Source organism: Diabrotica virgifera, chromosome 2, assembly GCF_917563875.1.
Source record: "Diabrotica virgifera virgifera chromosome 2, PGI_DIABVI_V3a".
Classification (NCBI taxonomy): domain Eukaryota; kingdom Metazoa; phylum Arthropoda; class Insecta; order Coleoptera; family Chrysomelidae; genus Diabrotica; species Diabrotica virgifera.
Genome location: NC_065444.1, coordinates 265122764 through 265143827, shown reverse-complemented (window position 1 = coordinate 265143827; position 21064 = coordinate 265122764). Strand labels below are relative to the sequence as shown.

The window sequence follows — 21064 nt, the reverse complement described above, 5'->3', positions numbered from 1 at the left end:
TCCAATGATGTCTCTCCTGTGCTTGTTGTGTAGCTTCGGAGAATGAATAACCAGTCATTTGGTCCGACCATCGTAATGGAGCTCTTCCTCTGGATCTTTCACCCGCTACGTTATTTTCTACTATCATTCGTTCCATGCCTTCTCTTCTAGTCATATCTCCAAACTATCTGTCATTAGTATGTTCTTTAAACGTAAAATATTGCAAAACCTCTAAATTTTAAAGAACCGCTTGGATTGACATGAAATTTGGCATACACATAGCTAACAAGTCAAAGAAAAAAAGTGATATTGTGCCGATGTGTGCTTTTGCCCTAGGGGTGAGTTTCACCCCCTTTTGGGCGTGAAAAATATATGTTCAAAATAAGTCCGGAAATGGATAAAATGAAAGCAACTTTTGGTCTATAAAGTTTTTTCACCAAAATAATACTTTTCGAGTTATTTGCGAGTGAATATGTTAATTTTTCTACAAAATAACCACGTTTTCAGACGGTTTTTCGCAAATAACTCAAAAAGTAAGTATTTGGTCGAGAAAAAAATTCTTATCAAAAATATAGCACGTAAAAAAGTGAAAATCATGGTGTATATATTAGGTCACTATACCTAGTAGAGGCAGAGTTATAGCTAATGAAAAATAGGTTCATATTCCTCAAATTCCAAATCGAATATTTGAACGTGCCATAACCAAATAACGAAGCACTTTTTTGGGGAAAACTCATTTTAACTTTTTCAAAGTGTTTAAAAAATGCTTTTTTGTTTTTTTTAATTTTTTAGCATGAAAAGTAAACAAGTTACGCTCAAAATAAAGTTGATCCTTTTTTTGGTAAGAAATTGAGAAAATCACCCCCTAATTATCATTTCAAATGAACTTAATTGTTACCACTTCACAAGTTTTTTACTCGCGTACGTATTGATCATATGATCTGTAAGTTTCATCGGTTCAAAGTCCTTATTTTTGAAAGAGCTGTAGTTAAAAGGGCTTGAACGAGTCACTTATCACGAGTGTATGCAAATTTGGAAACACCGAATCTTAACCAATTTTTGTCTTACAGAAAAAAAAATACAAAATATTCAGAAAAGTAAAGCTGACTTTTTTTATTGTTTAAGATTTTTGGTATCTCTAACAATTTTTAAGTTATTTTGAAAAAAAACATTTTTTTCAAAATTAAATTTTTTTAAAATTTTACTCTAAAACCAAATTTTTTCAAAAATAAGCACTTTGAATCGATGAAACTTACACATCATATAAACACAACATAAGTAAAGTAACTTGTGAAGCGGTAACGATTAATTTCATTTAAGTTGCTAATTGGGGGGTAATCTTCCTGATTCTTTTTGCCAAAACAAAAGAGACCAACTTTATTTTGAGCGTAACTTGCTTACATTTGATGCTAGAATTTTTTTTTTATAAAAACAGAAATAAAGCTTTTTTTAAACACTTTAAAAAAGTTGTAATGGGTTTTCCCCAAGAATGCTTCATTATTTGGATATTTCACATTGAATTATTCTATTTGGAATTTTTCGAATATGAACCTATCTTTCATTAGCTATAACTCTGCTTTTGCTAGATATAGAGACCTGGTATATACACCGTTTTTTTCCCTTTTTGATAGGCTATACTTTTGCTAAGAATATTTTTTTCGACAAAATGCTTACGTTTTGAGTTATTTGCGAAAAACCGTCTAAAAACTTGGTTATTTTGTTGAAAAATGAACATATTCACTTGCAAATAACTCGAAAAGTATTGATTTGGTGAAAAAACTCTATAGAACAAAAGTTGCTTAAAATTAGTCAGTTTATCCATTTCGGGACTTATCTTAGACATATATTTTTTTCACCCCAGAGATGGGGTGAAACTCACACCCAGGGCAAAAGTACACATCGGCACCGTATCACTTTTTTTCTTTGACATGTTAGCTATGCTTATGCCAAATTTCATGTCAATCTAAGCGGTTCTTTAAAATTTACAGCAAAAACCGTGAAAGAATGTACTACATCACCTATCCTCCATACTCCATAAATTAATTAATAGATTTAATTAATTTAATAATTTAATTTAATAAATTAATAGATTTTCGAATTCCAAATTCTAAACTCACAGCTAAATATTTTGTATGAAGAGAATGAAAAAAATATAGGTATAATCAAATATATTATTTTTATTTCTTAAATCCATTCTTACAAATTTATAATTAAAATTGACATAGATATTTAAAACAAATACAAACACAAATTAAATTTCAAGCCAGCCTTTTTTAGCCGCTTCTCGCATTAAAAAACAAATCCTCTGTTTCGCCATAGGAGGAACATCCTCCACTTGGAGAAGATCAGCTCTAGTAGGATCAAATATTTCTCCTTGGGATCGGAAATTAACGTGAATCAACATGTACATTAATTGTAAAATAATTTCGTGTGCGTGTGCCTTCAATTCTTCACAAAACAATTCGTAGCTGTATTTGAGGTCGGTGTAAACTCCGAACTCTTGAATAGTAGATTTTAAAGTTGCGTGGTAATGCTTTATTAAATTATAAAAGTGTTTTGTTGTTAGATCTTCCAGTCTCACGCTACTAACAATGAAATATAAAAGATCTCTTACTGGACTTCCCACTGTAGCAAGCTGGTAATCAAGTATTTTCAATTTTACAATATTTTCATCATCGTCTAAAATTTGCATGATGTTACTACAACATATATCACTGTGGATGAACAATGCAAATGGGTCTACTATCTTGGGGTTATACAAGTCTCCAGCAAGAAATTTTTGTTTCATTTTTTCCGCGAACTTATCAAAGTTGGAAAGATCTCTAAATTCTTCGTAGGGTTGTACTAATTGTCTTAAAAGAGCAAGTTGTGCAGAAGGGTCACCAGTACCTCCTGGAGGGTGCCGCCTTGGCAAAATGGTGTCTATTACGCTTATTATGAATAATTCAGGATCTCTATATTTTAAAGCCAGCCAAGTTGCGTGGAGTGATGCCAACTCTTCGATAATAGTTGTTGACTGTTTCAGGTTATATCCAGCTGAACTGTCTTGGTGAGTATAACCTAAAAATCAAGAACGTGCTAAGTTTGGAAAAGGAAGAAATTGAGATATATTATAAGAAAATTAGTGCAGGGTGTCCAGAAACTCTTCTGACGAACGGAGATCAGAGATTCCTCAGATAATTTTAAGGCAATTTAACCCAATTCACCTAAATGCTTACGAAGGGAGCTAGAGCTCTTTGAATATGGCGCCTTGTAATTAGTTTTTTTTAAATACCTCCAGAACCCTTCTATTTAGAAAAACGAAAACTAGTACGTCTATTGATCTTCCAGAGATAAATTAATTGTATCAATTGAGAATTTCTATTTCCGGTCATAGGTGTCCGTTTTGGGTAGGGCAACGGTTATTTTATCGCATAATTTTTTTGTCTTTAACTTTTAAACATTTTTGACACTGGATTAATAAATTGTGACGTATTCTAGTACTAAAAGGTGTTCTTGCTAAAAAAAGACGGTAGAATAAACCGTTTTCTAAAAACAACCGAAAACAATTTTCAAAAAAAATGTTGTCTTTTACTAACTTAAAAGCACGGGTAACTTTAGAACTAAAATACATAATAATACAATAATAATAATTTAATAATCTAGTGTCAAAAATGCTTAAAAATCAAAGACAAAAAAGTATGAGATAAAATAACTGTTGCCCTACCCAAAACGGATACCTATAAGTGGTACTAGAAATTCGAAATTTATGGAATCAATATTTAAGGTATTTAAAAAAAACTAATTACAAGCCATCTTCAAAGAGCTCTAGCTCCCTTAGGAAGCATTTTCGGACTACGTGAATTAGGTTAACGACGTTCTACACCTTCGGCAAAGAATTAAGGATTTGCATGAAATTTTAGTATGTTATAGTTTACTTCAAAAAACTAAGACTTGATTTTTTAAAAATTGTTTTACCGTGCCGTTTAATTACTATTAAGGGTCAAAGTTAAGTTTTAACATGGGCTCTTATGGGAATTCTTAAAAAGTTAATAACTTTTGACCCAAATTTACGATTTTTAACTATTTGTGCTTAATTTAAAGGTTTTTTCGTAAGGAATATCATATTAAAAAATGACGATTGTTTACCGTACCATTTATTTTTAATTTATTTATTATAATTAATTCCCTAATTTTCTCCGTAATTTCCGTAATTTATTATAATTTATTTTTATAAAGTATTCAATACTGAAACATATGATTTGAGTATTCTGCTATAAATGCATTGTTACCAACTTTCGCTTGCATATAAGTTTCCCCCCTTTCCTCTGAGAGGCATACCCCTCAACGAAGGTGTAGAACGTCGTTAAACTGTCTTAAAAGTATCTTAGGAATATTCGGTCTTCCTTGTCAGGAGAGTTTCTGGGCACCCTGTATACAGGGTGAGGCAGATAAAGGGCCTATTACAAATATCTTGAGAACTAAAGGTAAGAGAATCATGAAAATTGGAATACAGGGGTTTTGAGGTATGAACTATTTAATGAAAATATTTTGGTCTCTTTGCTACTTCCAGTTATACCGGAAGTTGATTGTAACTTCGTTTTTTCAAATAGAGCACCCTGTATATTTTTACATTTTTGGATTCTGCTCGATGTCTTCTTTCTTAAAATATGAGATTTTGTAATATTATACAGGGTAGTTTAAAAGATAATTACGGTTTTTTATAAATTTTGTAGCAAACTTCACACCCTGTAGAATTGTACTGGTTTGATATCAAAAACTCCATTTATGTTCAAGTGATTTTTGATATAGTCTATTATTATTAAAAATTATTAATATAACGAAATGTTTAATTTTACTATACAGGGTTGGTCTAAACTCGGAATATTTTATAGTACTTTTTTATTTCTTAAGCATTCCCTATACCTTAATGCTTTAATTTGTAAGTTATTCGTAGTTCTTTAAGCCAAACATTAATTGCAACAAAAATTACGTGAAATTTTCTTAGGTTTGCCGTGAAAATATTCAATCATAAATAATTTTTCGAAAATAAATACATATTAATCTCGAATGACCCTTAATTTATTAATACTGGCTGATATATCAAAATAACTAAGCAGTTAAGATTGTTGGTGTGTTTAATATTAATAAAAACATACAATATTCTATCTAGTTGGCTATGACTTTGACACTAAATATGCTTAAACATTTGCTTTGCTTAAACATTCTACTATTTTTGAAGTTCCAGTTGCTTTGCTACCATTGCTAATATGAATTTTTCTAATGAGGAACTGATTCAGTCAGATGTTTTTGTGGTCTAGGAGAGCATAACAAATAAAATGTGCTACTAGCAATAAGAATTTATGATCAGCAATTCCATGATAGATGACAACCAAAAAGAGAAACTTTTCAAAATTTACTAGAGCGGTTTCGACGAACTGGAAGTTTAGATTGCGAGAAATCTGATCGAACAAAAACTAGTTTAAATGATTAAAATAAATTAAATGTTAGTGTCACTGAGAATCTGCATATTAGTATGAACGTTCTCGTAATCTAAGTGTCTAGTACGTCGAAACTATTCTAGTAAACTTTGAAAAGTTTTCTAATTTTTGAAAAGTTTCTCTTCTTGGCTGTCATCTATCAGGGAGATGCAGATGATAAATTCTTATTGCTAGTAGTACATTTTTGTTATACTCTCCTAAAACAAAAACTTTACTAATCAGTTCCCCATTACAAAAATTTATATTAGTAATGGTAACAAAGCAACTGGAACTATAAAAATAATATAATGTCTAATGTTTAATCAAGTTTAGTGTCAAAGCCATAGCCAACTGGGTAGAATATGGTTTGTTTTTATTTAAATGGTTTAATGGTATGGTTTAATTAATATCTTATGCACCAACATCTTAACAACGTAGGCATTTTGGTATCTTATCCAATATTAATAAATTAAGGATAATTCTAGATTAACATGTACTTATTTTCAAAAAATTATTTATGATTGATTATTTTCACGGCAAACTTAATAAAATTTCACGTAATTTTTGTTGCAATTAATGTTTGGCTTAAAGAACTACGAATACCATACAAATTAAAGCAGTTAGGTATAGGGAATGCTTAAGAAATAAACAAGTACTATAAAATATCATTTCATTACAATACTAAAATACAGGTTGTTCCATTTAAGACAACTCAGATAATACTTATTCCGTGTTTCGACCAACCCTGTATACTAAAATTAAACATTTCGCTATATTAATAATTTTTAATAATAATAGTCTATATTAAAAATCACCTGAACATAAATGGAGTTTTTGATATCAAATCAGGACAATTCTACAGGGTGTGAAGTTTGCTACAAAATTTATAAAAAACCGTAATTATCTTTTAAACTACCCTGTATAATATTAAAAAACCTCATATTTTAAGAAAGAAGACATCGAGCAGAATCCAAAAATGTAAAAATATACAGGGTGTCCCATTTAAAAAAACGAAGTTACAATCAACTTCCGGTATAACCGGAAGTAGCAAAGAGACCAAAATACTGTCATTAAATAGTTCATACCTCAAAACCCCTGTATTCCAATTTTCATTATTCTCTTACCTTTAGTTCTCGAGATATTTCTAATAGGCCCTTTATCTGCCTCACCCTATATAGGGTGTGTCAAAAGAAGCGCGATGGTCAATTATTTCGCGAAACGAACATCGGATTGAAAAACTGAACACCACAATATTCGCAATATTTTTCAAAAATCTATCGAACGATACTAAACACGACTCACACACTCTGGAGTTGAGGTGGGGCAACTTTAAATCTTAAATAGAAATCTTAAAGTGAAACCACTCCCGTCTGGAAAAATTTCTGATTCGGTTTCTTTGTGGATTCCTATTAAAAAATGTCACCTTTAAACAAATCTGAAGGGTGCCGGGCGGAACTTTTGGGCAGAAATTGTTTAAACAATTTTTAAACAAATACAAAAGATTACCTTTTTTTGCTCTGGAACATATTTTTTTAGATTTTTTGGTCATTCTAAAGAAAAAAGGTATCTTGTAATTTTTCTTAAACATTGATAGTTTTCAATTTAAAGGCGATTTAAAATCTGAAAAATGCAAAAATACGCATTTTCGAGGCTTAAAAGCTCATATTTAAATTAGTATTTTTGAGGTTGCCAGATACTTAAATTAAAGATTAAACCATTCAGCTTCAAGATTCTGAAGAGTGATTGCGTCTAACCTTAATTTCTACCGTTGTTTTTTAATTGTTAAATATGTGTGTTTATCCGATTTTTTTGCCGGTGCGGCGCGCTCTATTTCAACAATCTCCTATTTTCCTCCGAAAAATATTTTTTTTAGATTATTTGGGACATTATAAATAAAATAGGTTTCTTGTAATTTTTCTCAAAAGGTAATAGTTTTAAAGTTGTAAGCGATTGAAAATCCGAAAATGTGTATTTTTGTTTTTTCGGATTTTAAATCACTTATAACTAGGTATAAAACTATTAACTTTTAAGAAAAATGACAAGAAACCTATTTTATTTAGAATGTCCCAAAGAATCTAAAAAAAATATTTTTCGGAGGAAAATAGGAGATTGTTGAAATAGAGCGCGCCGCACCGGCAAAAAAATCGGATAAACACACATATTTAACAATTAAAAAACAACGGTATAAATTAAGGTTAGACGCAATCACTCTTCAGAATCTTGAAGCTGAATGTTTAATCTTTAATTTAAGTATCTGGCAACCTCAATCAGTTGCCGGCAAAAAATCGGATCGACACGAATATTTAACAATTTAAATAACAACGGTCTAAATTGAAGTTAGACCCGATAACTCTTTAAAATCTTGAAAATGACTGTTTTAACTACAATTTAAGTACTTGGCAACCTCAAAATTACTAATATAAATATGAGTTTTTAAGCCTACAAAATGCGCATTTTCGCATTTTTCAGATTTTAAATCGACTATAACTCGAAAACTATCAATTTTTGAGAAAAATCACAAGATAGCTTTCTTGTTTAGAATGACCCAAAAACCCTAAAAAAAATATGTTCCAGAGCAAGAAAACGCGATCTTTGGTATTTCTTTAAAAAAATTGTTTAAACAATTTCTGCCCAAAAATACCGCGCGGCACCCCTCAGATTTGTATAAAGGGAACATTTTTGAATAGGAATCCGCAAAGAAACCGAATTAGAAATTTTTCAGAAGGGAATGGTCTCACCACATGGACTATAATAGTAGAAAAAAATGTGCTGGAAGATGTAGGAAAGCCCTAATGGAATTTGAAAGCATATGCCCAGTATCATTAGATGTACTGCTTTAATGCTTTGGAAAATCCTCAGGAAAGTGTGAGAACAAAGAGACCTGGTGGCGGTCAAAAGGAGTTCAATAAAAAATAAAGAGAAAATTATAATATACAGAGGTAAGAAAATATGTTGTAACACATATCTTCAAAAGCGTATACAAATCAATACGCTCAATGGATCAACTTGATACCAGGGAAGGCGAAACAAAGATATTTATGTAAAATAGCCAAATATGGAGCAAATACAACGAAAGATTTAATCAGATTAGGTGTATCAGAGAATAAAATTATAAAATACTAGTTCATGAAATGGATGTCAAAACGCAATGGTAAAGTGGCGACAGGAACAATTGGACATGGAAGGATTGGGAAAGAAAAAAACCAGACCTAAGAAATATAGGAATAAGATTCATGCCAAATAGGCCAGAAAAAATAATAAAAAAACTGAAACACGACAAAACAAAATTAAAAAAATGCATGGATTAAAAGAAAGGGTAAAATAAAAATATTTAGTTTGTAACTTCATTATACAGGGTGTCCAGAAACTCTCCCGACAAACGAAGACCAGAGATACTTCAGATAATTTTAAGACAATTTAACCCAATTCATCTAGTTCGAAAATGCTTCCTAAGAAGGCTAGAGCTCTTTGAAGATGGCGTCTTGGAATTAGTTTTTCTTAAATATCTCCAGAACACTGTTATTTAGAAAAACGAAAACTGGTACGCTTATTTATCTTCTCGAGAGAAATCGATTACATTAATTGCGAATTTCTAGTACCAGTCATAGGCGTCCGTTGTGGGTAGGGCAACGGTTATTTTATCGCATACCTTTTTTGTCTTTAACTTCTAAGCATTTTTTATACTAGATTATTCAATTGTGAGGTATTCTAGTACAAAAAGGTACTCCTGCTTTAAGTTGGTAGCAAGAACCGTTTTCTAGAAAAATCGATTTGAAAATTGTTCGTCTTATGAATTTGAAAAAAATTTGAAATAAATTTTCACAAAAAGACGGTGTATTTTATTAACTAAAAGCAAGAGTAACTTTTAGTACTACAATACCTCATAATTTAATCATCAAGTGACAAAAATGCTTAAAAATTAAAGACAAAAAATTATGCGATAAAATAACCGTTGACCTACCCAAAACGGACGCATATGACCGGTACTAGAATTTCGCATTTGGGAAAATCGATTTATCTCTAGAAGATAAATAAACGTACCAGTTTTCGTTTTTCTAAACAGTTTTTCTTTGAATTTTTTTTTTTTCATATTCAACAAACGAAAAATTTTCAAATCGATTTTTCTAGAAAACGTTATATCCTACCGACTTAAAGCAAGAGTACCTCTTAGTACTAGAATACCTTACAATTTAATAATCCAGTGCCAAAAATGCTTAGAAGTTAAAGACAAAAAAGTTATGCGATAAAATAACCGTTGCCCTACCCAAAACGGGCGCCTATGACCGGTACTAGAAATTCGTAATTGATGGAATCGATTTATTCTTGAAAGATAAATAAGTGTACCAGTTTTTGTTTTTCTAAATAGAAGCGTTCTGGAGATATTTAATAAAAACTAATTCCCAGACGCCATATTCAAAGAGCTCTGCTCCCTTAGGAAACATTTTCGGACTAGGAGAATTGGGTTACACTACTTAAAATTATCTGAAGAATCTCCAATCTTCGTTTGTCGGGAGAGTTTCTGGACACCCTGTATAACTTGAGTTTTTTGTACGATAACTAACTTAATATTTAAATTGATTTTAATCAAAGCTGGCAGAGTCTATTTTTATACTACCGCTCTGTTCTCGATACCATCTAGCTCCAGTAAAATATTCTTACATAATATAGAGATATACAACACAGATGAAGTACGAAGAAAGTATAACCAACAGACTAAATGAAAAACAAACATTTGAACCGGCAGAAAAGTGGGAAGCATAAAAGAAGCATTTTTAAATACAAGTAAAGAAACTTAAGGGGATCGGTACAAAGTTTCGGCTCCAATGACATTTAAATGGGAATCATTTTTTTCGAATCCTGAGAAAACTAATACATATTTTTGAAAAATTTAAACGCAGAATGAGAGAACACATTATTGCCGAGGGCCGAAAGTCCCTGAAGACTTCTATAATGTTTGTTTTAATAAGTTACATGGGTGAAAAGCTAAGAGAAAATGTAGTGTGATTTTTAATTTTTAATATCTCATTCAAAAGAAACTTTTTATTTATTCTAAGGGACTTTTGGCCCTCGATAATAATTTAGTCTTTCATTCTGCGTTTAAATTTTTTTAAAATATTTATTAGTTTTTTCAGGATTCGAAAAAAATGGATCCGTGGTGATATTTTCCAAATCGAATATTCGCTATCTTTGTCATAGAACGCACTGAATTGAGTAGAATGTGGTGACAAGACAGTGACAATTTGAAATATTTGACATGGCATCGGGAATATTTTGAGTTGTTTATTAAATAATATTGATAGTGTATTTGATAAATAATTGATTTAAGACGTGAACTTAATAAAAAGTTATTTATTGTTTATTATTTATGAAAGATCCAAGCAGAGAATACACCAGGATATATTCTGTGATCCAAATATTTTGTTCTTAAAAATGTTCAAATTTGTAAGCGTTCCATAGTATAATAATATAGGTATTATTAAAAAATTACTTTATCACTTTTCCTCTTTTCTCAATTGAGTATTAGTTTTTGTTGTACAGTATATAAATTATTACAATCACTGAATACATAGTTAGTGAAAAAATTATCATATTAATTAACTGAATTAATAATTTAAGCAATTATACAAGTAAGAGTTATCCAAGAACATTCAAAAGCCATCTCTTTAAAGTTAATGATGACATTGTCAAGTAATGTTTACATATCCATACCAGTGAGAATTTTACTACACGTAATTTGCCGTGTAAAGACAGAAAAATTAGGGATAGCCGTAAAATATTTACACCTCAAAAATTTAACAAACAATAGTGACAGTAGCAGACAAGAATACAGATAATGGAGGAGAATTATGAAGAGAACATGCAAAAACAAAAAAAAAGAAAATACGGCGGAACAAACTCAAAGAGATAGAAGAAAAATTCCAAAAGAAAAGAAAATTAGATCCTTTAACCAGGAAACAAGAAAAATGGAAAGAGAATATTAGAAAAATAACCCACACATGAATAATGGATATTATACAGTGCATTCGTAAAGTGTGGAAACGGTTTATTATCTCATGACTTAATTATTTTCAGAGTTAAAGCTCTGACAGGTCGATTTTCATTTTTAGATGATTTTTTGACATATTATAGTACATAATAGTGACGTCATCGATTTCGGCGTGATGACGGCATCGATGATTTTTTTAAATGGGGATAGGGGTCGTATGGTAGCTCATTTGAAAGACGATTCAATTCTCTATTCAGTAATATAAACATTAACATCAATATTTATACAGGGTGGCCAAAAAACATTTTTGAATTAAAATAATTGACGCAAAAAGAAGAATGTATGTAATTTATTTAACTCAAAATACATTTTACTGATGCCACATAATATAAAAAAATGTTTATTTCATAAATAAATATTGCTTTTCGCTTAAATTAAATGTCAAACAGCCACACACCTCCCTCTTGACAATTTGAACATCTAATTTAAGCGAAAAGCAATGTTTATTTGTCAAATAAGCATTTTTTCTTTTCCGACAGCAGTAAAATGTATTTTGAGTTAAATAAATTACATACATTCTTCTTTTTGCATCAATTATTTTAATTCAAAAATTATTTTTTGGTCACCCGGTATAAATAATGATGTTAATGTTTATATTACTGAATAGAGAATTGAATCGCCTTTCAAATGAGATCCCACACGACTCCTATTCCCATTTAAAAAAAATCATAGATGACGTCATCACGCCCAAATCGATGGTCACTATTATGGGATATACGTCAAAAAATCATAATTTAAAAATAAAAATCGTTATGTCAAATCTTTAACTCTGAAAATAATTAAGTCATGAGATAATATACCGTTTCCACACTTTACGAATGCACTGTATAAAAAGGGATATTAATAAATGAACCAGGGAAAATATTGAAAAATTAGCAAAATTACTTTACACAACTGTTAAAAAGGAAATTTTTAAAAAGGGAAACAACCCTTGAAATTGACGGGTAAGGATCACATTATAGTAGTAGAAGTACCTATAAAGGAAGAAATATAGAATTTAAATAAAGGGGCTAAAAACAGTAAAAGTCCAGGAATAACAAAAATATCGGCGGAAATGATAAAAGTAGGAGGGAAAAGGCTACATCAAGAGATATTATAACCTAATAAAAAGCATATTGGAAACTGAAAATATGCCAAGGGAGTCAGACATAGCAAGGATACACCCAATACCCACAAAAGGTGACAAAATGAGATGAGAACATTATAGAGACATCTATGCTATAAGTAGTTTACAAGATCTTGACAAGAATCATCAGGAAAAAGCTAAATAAATACGCGGAAAAGATACTGGGCGAATACCAGGCCGGATTTAGAAGCAGTATGTCGACGACAAATGAGTGTTAAGTTACATGTTAAAATCAAACCAATAAGCATAGAACGCAGCGTAAGACAAGGCGACACACTCTCGCCAAAACTATTCATAACTGTTCTGGAATATGCCTTTAAGATGCTCAACTGGGACAATAAAGAGATCACAATAGATGGAGAAAAGTTAAATCATATTCGTTTTGCAGATGCCATAGTCCTTATAACTGATGACCTAGGAGAAGTAAAGGCAATGCTAAATGAGTTAGACGCTATCTGCTGGAAAATAGGCCTGAAAATGAACTTTTCTAAAACTAAATTTATGACTAATCTGATTACTAGTGGACAGCTGGTTATACGTGAACAAGAAGTAGAACTAGTGGAAAAGTACATTTACTTGGGTCATGAAATTAGAATTGGCAGAGATAACCAAACATGCGAAATAAAATGAAGATTAACTCTTGCTTGGGCAGCCTACGGAGCTCTGAGAGACATATTTAGGAGCAGTATACCGATCGGTTTGAAAAGAAAAGTGTTTGATCAATGTGTGCTGCCGTTAATGACATATGGAGCAGAGACACTGACTCTAACCAAAGCAACAGCGTCGAAAATGCGGATTGCTCAAAGGCGTATGAAAAGATCCATGCTGGGTGTAACCCTACGGGATAAAATAAGAAATGAAGATCTCAGACAAAGAACCGGTATCGCAGATGTTATAGAACGTATCACCAGGCTTAAATGGAACTGGGCAGGATACGTTGCCAGGCTGAAAGATTCAAGATGGACAGGAAAGCTGATGGTATGGAGACCAAGAGAAGATAAACGCAGTAGAGGAAGGCCGCCTACACGATGGGCAGATGCTATCAGGCGGATTAGTAAACACTGGCAACAATCAGCACAAAACCGTGAAGTGTGGAAACAATTGGGGAAGACCTATGTCCAGCAGTGGACGTGAATTGGTTGGATGATGATGATGTCGACGATAGACCGAATATTTGTGCCAAAAGAAATCCAGACTACGTGCTACGATCATAAAACTGCTGTATATGTCCTGTTCGTCTACTTTAAGCAGGCCTACGATAGGATAAAGAGAAAACATATGTACGAACAAATGAAAGAGGTGGGTCTACCGAGTAAAATCGTCAAGGTGATATGGATAACATAGTCATATAATATACACTCGGTGCAAAAAATCGATCCACTTAAAAATTTGGTCATTTTTGATGTCTCGAATTTCCTAAACCTGTTGTCAGATTTAAGTGATTTTTTTACCATGTTATAGCCCTATTCATTAATAATATCGCTGTAATAATATTCTTTCTAGACAGGTAAAGTGTCATTGTATACGGGGTGTACGAATCAAACTGTGTTTTTTCCCAAAGTTCGCATCACCCTGTGGACTATTCCAGTGCTGTTTTTGTGACGGTACTCGCCGGTACGCCGTATCGGGACCTCTTGGGAAAAAAATAAAAAAAAACAACAAAATTATAGACAAATTAATTAATTTTTGCCTTGATCCTAAACAGCTTAAAAATGCCCTTATTAAGAGTAAATTTAAAAAGTGTTCCCGGGGGGTGAACCCCCTTTATGAACACTCCCCAGACCCCCCGGAACATTGCGTACCGGAACCTATATTGTTACAAAAGCAGCACTGGACTATTCTAGGATTTATAAAATACTGAAATTAAAACCCAACAGGTTTTCTTAACATTCTGTTTTTAGATTCATTCGCTTATGTTGGATAATGAAAAAGTTACGTACTTTAACAACTGGCCATGTTCGTCATCAGTACAGGGTGTTTCTAAATAAGTGCGAAAAACTTTAAGGAGTAATTTTACATGAGAAAATAATGACAATTTTCTGTATAATCATATGTCCGCACAACATTCGTTTCCGAGATACGGGATGTTCAATTTTTTTTTACAAACTGACGATTTGTTTATTGCTTTAAAACCAGTTGAGATACGCAAATCAAATTTGGTGGGTTTTAAGACCTAAGTAGTTATTGCACATTTTTTGACATACAATTAAAAATTTAATATTCACCATTGGCTCGCAAACGGGTATTATGACCGATCATATTACCCGTATGTACGCCAATGGTGAATACAAAATTCTTAATTGTATGTCAAAAAATGTGCAATAACTACGTCTTAAAACCCACCAAATTTGCTTTGCATATCTCAACTGGTTTTAAAGCAATAAATAAATTGTCAGTTTGTAAAAAAATATTGAACATCCCGTATCTCGGAAACGAAGCGTTTGCGGACATATGATTATACAGAAAATTGTCATTATTTTCTCATGTAAAATTACCCCTTAAAGTTTGTCGCACTTATTTAGAAACACCCTGTACTGATGACGAGCATGGCCAGTTGTTAAAATACCTAACTTTTTTATTATCCAACATAGCGAATGAATCTAAAAACAGAATGTTAAGAAAACCTGAGGCTATAGTTGGGTTTTAATTTCAGTATTTTATAAATGCTAGAATAGTCCACAGGGTGATGCGAACTTTGAGAAAAAACTCAGTTTGATTCGTACACTCGGTATGCAATGACAGTTTACCTGTCTAGCAACAATATTATTACAGCGATATTGCTGATGAACAAGGCTATAATATGGTAAATAATCACTAAACTTGGACAACAGGTTTAGGAAATTCGAGACATCAAAAATGACCAAATTTTCAAGTGGATCGATTTTTTTGCACCTGAGTAGATAAGTCAAATGAGTATGGATAACACAACAAACGAAATAGCATGGAACTGGCATAAATCACACAATTTCGAAACAAAAGAAGAAGAGGAAGGATTGTGACAAGGAGACCTACTATCAACGACTTTTTAATCTATTACTGAAAGAAATAATCGGAAAAAGCAAAATAAACGGAATAAATGGATTAATAAACAATATAATAAAAGCGGCCAGCTAATTTGGGCTTCTAATAAATAAGGAACAGTCAAAATACATGATAATGCAGAAAGAGAAGACAATTGCACATTGAAGTTAGAAGAAAAAATACATGCATGTACAAGAGTTTCAGAATTTACTGGCCTGGGTGTAAAATTAGATGAAAAGGGATATGGGGAAGGGGAGATAAAGGCAAGAACAGCAAAAGAACACAAAAAGGTCTAAGAGCTAGTGAACCCTCCGACTAACGGTCGTCCTGTAAGGCTAGAAATTTGTCTAGTGATAATTCGTAGCACACCAACGCTAAAAACCATGACCTGGCAGGCCTCAGCGGTGCACGTGTGAATCGAAAAGTGCAAATTTAGGGGGTAAAATAAACTTTCTCCTGTAAGGTTTAAATTTAAGTATGTTTGAGTAAGTCATTTAGAAGAAATGTGTACAATGACAGGCGATTCTGAAGAGCATAAGACCTTGCCAGGAGAGGGGAAAGATTAGGGGTTTTTCCTAAAATTATTCTTTTTGCATCGAACAAATTTTTTTTAGGTTTTTTGAATCATTCCAAACAGAAAAGGTTTTTAGTGATTTTTCTCTTAAGTTAATAGTTTTTGTTATATAAGCGATTGAAAATTTTGAAAATTGCGAAATCGGCCATTTTTAACCCTAAATCGGACATTTATCTAAAAATTTCAATGTTGCCAAGGTACGTAGATATTCTTTAAACATTGATTAATAAAATTCCGAAGAGTTTTTTGCAATAAAATATCGAAAACCACTTTGTTTTTTTAATTGCTAATCAAGCGGGTGCGACACTATGGTATAAGTGAGGACGTTTGAGTTTGCATAAATTCATTATCTCGAGAATGGGCAAATTTCAAGAGAAATTCTCAGACAGGTCGATTTTTATTTTTGAATTAGGACTTTTTGGTATATATATATATATATATATATATATATATATATATATATATATATATAATATTAGTGACGTCATCCATCTCGGCGTGATGACGTAATCGATGATTTTTTTTTAAATAAGAGTAGGGGTTGTGTGATAGCTCATTTGAAAGGTTATTTAATTCTCTATTCAGTAATATAAACATTAACATAATTATTTATACAGGGTGTACAACAAATTTTTTTCTTCTATTTGTCAAATTTAATCAAAGCTAATTTAATAAAAAAAAATTTTTTGTACACCCTGTATAAATAATTATGTTAATGTTTATATTAGTGAATAGAGAATTAAATAACCTTTCAAATGAGCTATCACACAACCCCTACTCTCATTTAAAAAAATCATCGATTACGTCATCACGCTCAGATGGATGAAGTCACTAGTTTTATATATATGCCAAAAAGTCCTAATTTAAAAATAAAAATCGACCTGTCTGAGGATTTCTCTTGAAATTTGCCCATTCTCGAGATAATGAATTTATGCTAACTCAAACGTCCTTACTGTTATACTACAGTGTCGCGCCCGTTTGATTAGCAATTAAAAAACAAAGGTGTTTCCGATATTGTATTGCAAAAACTCTTTGGGATTTCATCAATCAATGTTTAAAAAATATCTACCTATCTTGGCAACTTTGAAATGTTCGATTTGGGGTTAAAAATGATCGATTTCGCAATTTTCAAAATTTTCAATCGCTTATATAACAAAAACTATTAACTTTAGAGAAAAATTACTAAAGACTTTTTCTGTTTGGAATGATTCAAAAAACTAAAAAAAAAATTGTTCGATGCAAAAAAAATAATTTTAGGAAAAACCCCTAATCTTTCCCCTCGCCTGGCAAGGTCTTATGCTCTTCAGAATCGCCTGTCATTGTACATATTTCTTCTAAATGACTTACTCAAAAACATACTTAAATTTAAACCTTACAGGAGAAAGTTTATTTTACCCCCTAAATTTGCACTTTTCGATTCACCTGGTAGATACACGTGCGCCGCTGAGGCCTGCCAGGTCATGGTTTTTAGCCTTGGTGTGCTATGAATTATCACTAGAAAAATTTCTAGCCTTACAGGACGACCGTTAGTCGGAGGGTTCACTAGCTCTTAGACTATATAGAGCATTACGGTCATTAATGAAATCCAAATGTCTCAAGAAAAACAAAAACTAGAATCTGCAAAACAGTTATCAGGCCTACAGCTTCATGCGAAACAAGGGTGCTTAAAAAACCGGATTTTAAAAAGATGGGAGAAGGAAATACAAAAAGCAATATACCGAGGTGTAAAAACAGATGATCAAAAACGAAGAAGGAATAACAAAGAACTTGAAAAATTATATAACGAAAGCACAGGGCATACGATATTTAGAACACATTCAAACATAGGCAATACAACGTAAAAGAAAAGGTAGACCAAGAAAGAGATGGTAACAGCGTATATGAAGACCTGCAAAAAAGTAATATTGAGAATTGGAAAGAAAAATTATTCGACAGAAAACAATGGAAGAAAGGAGTTAAGTAATGTATGGAAAGACTATATGAAATATAAGGCCTTAGGTGCAAAATGTCGCTCCAATGTGTTTTAAATCCATTATTTTTTTCGAATCCTGAGAAAACTAAGTATTTTTCCAAATTTAAACGCAGAATGAAAGATTGCATTATTATCGAGGGCCGAAAGTTCCTGAAAACTTGTATAATGCTTATTTTAATAAGTTAGAGGGGTGAAAAAAAAAGAGAACATGCCCTTAAATGTATTTTATGTAAATAAAAAATGTAAATAGTAACTGTAATCAAAAATTTTAGTTTTCAGTACTAGGCCTTCAAGGCCTGTTGAGCTGTTAGTAGAATTATTTAAAAATGTAACACAAAAACTTAAAAAATAATGCCAAAAATATTTAACTATATAGTCGTATATATTCAAGTCGGTTAACAAAAAATGTTACCTTTATTATTAAAACCTATTAGTCCATGTGGTGAGACCGCTCGTGTCTGAAAAAATTTCTGATTTGGTTTTTTTGTGGATTCCTATTTAAAAATGTCGCCTTTAAACAAATCTGAAGGGTGCCGGGCGGAATTTTTGGGCAGAAATTATTTGAACAATTTTTTTAAACAAATACAAAATATCACCATTTTTTGCTATAGAACATATTTTTTTAGGTTTCTTGGGCCATTCTAAACAAGAAAGGTATCTTGCAATTTTTCTCAAAAATTGATAGTTTTCGAGTTATAGACGATTTAAGATCTAAAAAATCAGAAAATACGCATTTTCGAGGCTTAAAAACTCATATTTAAAATAGTATTTTTGAGGTTGCCAAGTACTTATATTGTAGCTTAAACATTCGTTTTCAAGATTCTCAAGAGTTATCGGGTCTAACCTTAATATACACCGTTGTTATTTGATTGTTAAATATGCGTGTCAATCCGATTTTTTTGCCGGTGCGGTGTGCTCTATTTCAACAATCTCCTATTTTCCTCCGAAAAATATTTTTTTAGATTCTTTGGGACATTCTAAATAAAAAAGTTTTTTGTCATTTTTCTCAAAAGTTAATAGTTTTAAAGTTATAAGCGATTTAAAATCCGAAAATGTGTATTTTCGCTTTTTTCGGATTTTAAATCGCTTATAATTTTAAAACTATTAACTTTTTACAAAAATGACAAGAAACCTATTTTATTTAGAATGTCCCAAAGAATCTAAAAATATATTTTTCGGAGGAAAATAGGAGATTGTTGAAATAGAGCGCGCCGCACCGGCAAAAAAATCAAATGGACACGCATATTTAACAATTAAATAACAACGGTGTAAATTGAAGTTAGATCCGATCACTCTTCAGAATCATGAAAATGAATGTTTAAACTGCAATTTAAGTACTTGGAAACCTCAAAAATACTATTTTAAATATAAGTTTTTAAGCCTCAAAAATTCGTATTTTCGCATTTTTTAGATTTTAAATCCCCTATAACTCGAAAACTATCAATTTTCGAGAAAAATCGCAAGATACCTTTCTCGTTTAGAATGGCCCAAGAAACCTAAAAAAATATGTTCTAGAGCAAAAAAAGGTGATCTTTTGTGTTTGTTTAAAAAAATTGTTTAAACAATTTCTGCCCAAAAATTCCGCCCGACACCCTTCAGATTTGTTTAAATGGGACATTTTTGAATAGGAATCCACAAAGAAACCGAATCGGAAATTTTTTCAGATGGGAGTGGTCTCACCACATGGACTAATACAAATGAATCTATAACCGAAATTCTCTTTTCTTGTGAATAACATCTTTCATATGAAACTCTGAATTTTTTAATATTTAAAAAATATGTACCAATTAATGTTACTAAAAAATACAGGAAAAAGAATTAGAGCGATAGTAGAATGTGGACGTGACCAACGTCACAATATATCGTACCGGTACCGAATCGAGATCGAAGTGATAGTATGAACATACCCTAATTTTCAATAAAAAAAAATATTTAAACCATACCTTTTGGACATAAATTTTCTAAAATCAATACTGCTTCAGTTCCGGTTGGATTTTGTTCCGTTAAATTACAGTGGGAAGCAATATAATCGGGAAAACACTCAAAATCTGGAAATTTGTACTTTACTCTGAATTCTCGTAAGCATGGAATGATCGTTTCGTAGCATAAAATTTCGTTTTTGATCAATAGAGCCGTTTGGCGTGCAAATTCCGGACCTTTATCGTGAATCGAACATTTGGCTACCAGATCCAAATCTTGCTTGAATTCCTTATTCTTGACCTTGACTTCCATTTTAAATTTATCGCATAGATAGTTCCCCACGGGACCGCTGTACTTCTGGACTTCTATATTTGCGATCATTCTGTGTTCGCCGATGTATTTGGTAAGAGCTTTCTTGATCAACTCGATATTTAAATCATCCATGGTGCATATGCTAAAACTGCTTAAAACGAAAAACTTAAAATCTTCCTAAAATTTCTTCTGCGCTGCTAAAAGGTTTTTCTTGGTATGGTCCGATAAGGTGTTAATATACTCGTTGAACAAGACACAATAATGTTTCTGGTGTTTGAAGCTTCGTATTTCAATAGCTAGCACTGAATATTAATGTATAGATAAACGATTTTTAATGGTGAACCAGTAAAATAAAAAGAGGAAATATTGAAACCAGATTTTTTTGCTTTACCGATAACTTTTTTGGTTGCTAAATACTTATAGTTTTAAACGGATATATTCAATAGAAATACCTAGAAATATTAAGAGAATATTATCAATAATAAAATATACTTATACAGTTTGTCCCAAAAATGTATGCCTTTCCTATTGACCTTAATGAATTTTTAAATGATTTTTCGATATTCGAACTATTTTATAAATAGATTTTAATATACAATATATGTATTTCATCATCATTCTCTTTGCCTTATCACTATGCGGGGTCGGCTTCCCT

At 31.6% G+C, this 21064-nt stretch overlaps 2 protein-coding genes across 8 annotated transcripts in view; both read right to left on the bottom strand.

Moving 5' to 3' along the window:
- LOC126880622 (supervillin-like) overlaps positions 1 to 21064 on the bottom strand; it is a 668543-nt gene that overhangs the window by 227602 nt on the left and 419877 nt on the right. The window lies entirely within an intron of this gene.
- Positions 2137 to 20715, bottom strand: LOC126880623 (uncharacterized). The gene is made up of 2 exons (XM_050644634.1): positions 20121 to 20715; positions 2137 to 3039 (listed from the first exon to the last, which is right to left on the bottom strand). Exons 1-2 carry the CDS (start codon positions 20539 to 20541, stop codon positions 2231 to 2233), a joined length of 1230 nt encoding a protein of 409 aa, XP_050500591.1. The 5' UTR covers positions 20542 to 20715; the 3' UTR covers positions 2137 to 2230.

Coding starts and splice junctions, on each gene's coding strand:
- LOC126880623 (XM_050644634.1), bottom strand. CDS start 20,541: ATGGATGATTTAAATATCGAGTTGATCAAGAAAGCTCTTACCAAATAC. Junction 3,040..20,120: donor AGAAAATTTATGTCCAAAAG/GTATGGTTTAAA, acceptor CTTGATTTTTAG/GTTATACTCACCAAGACAGT.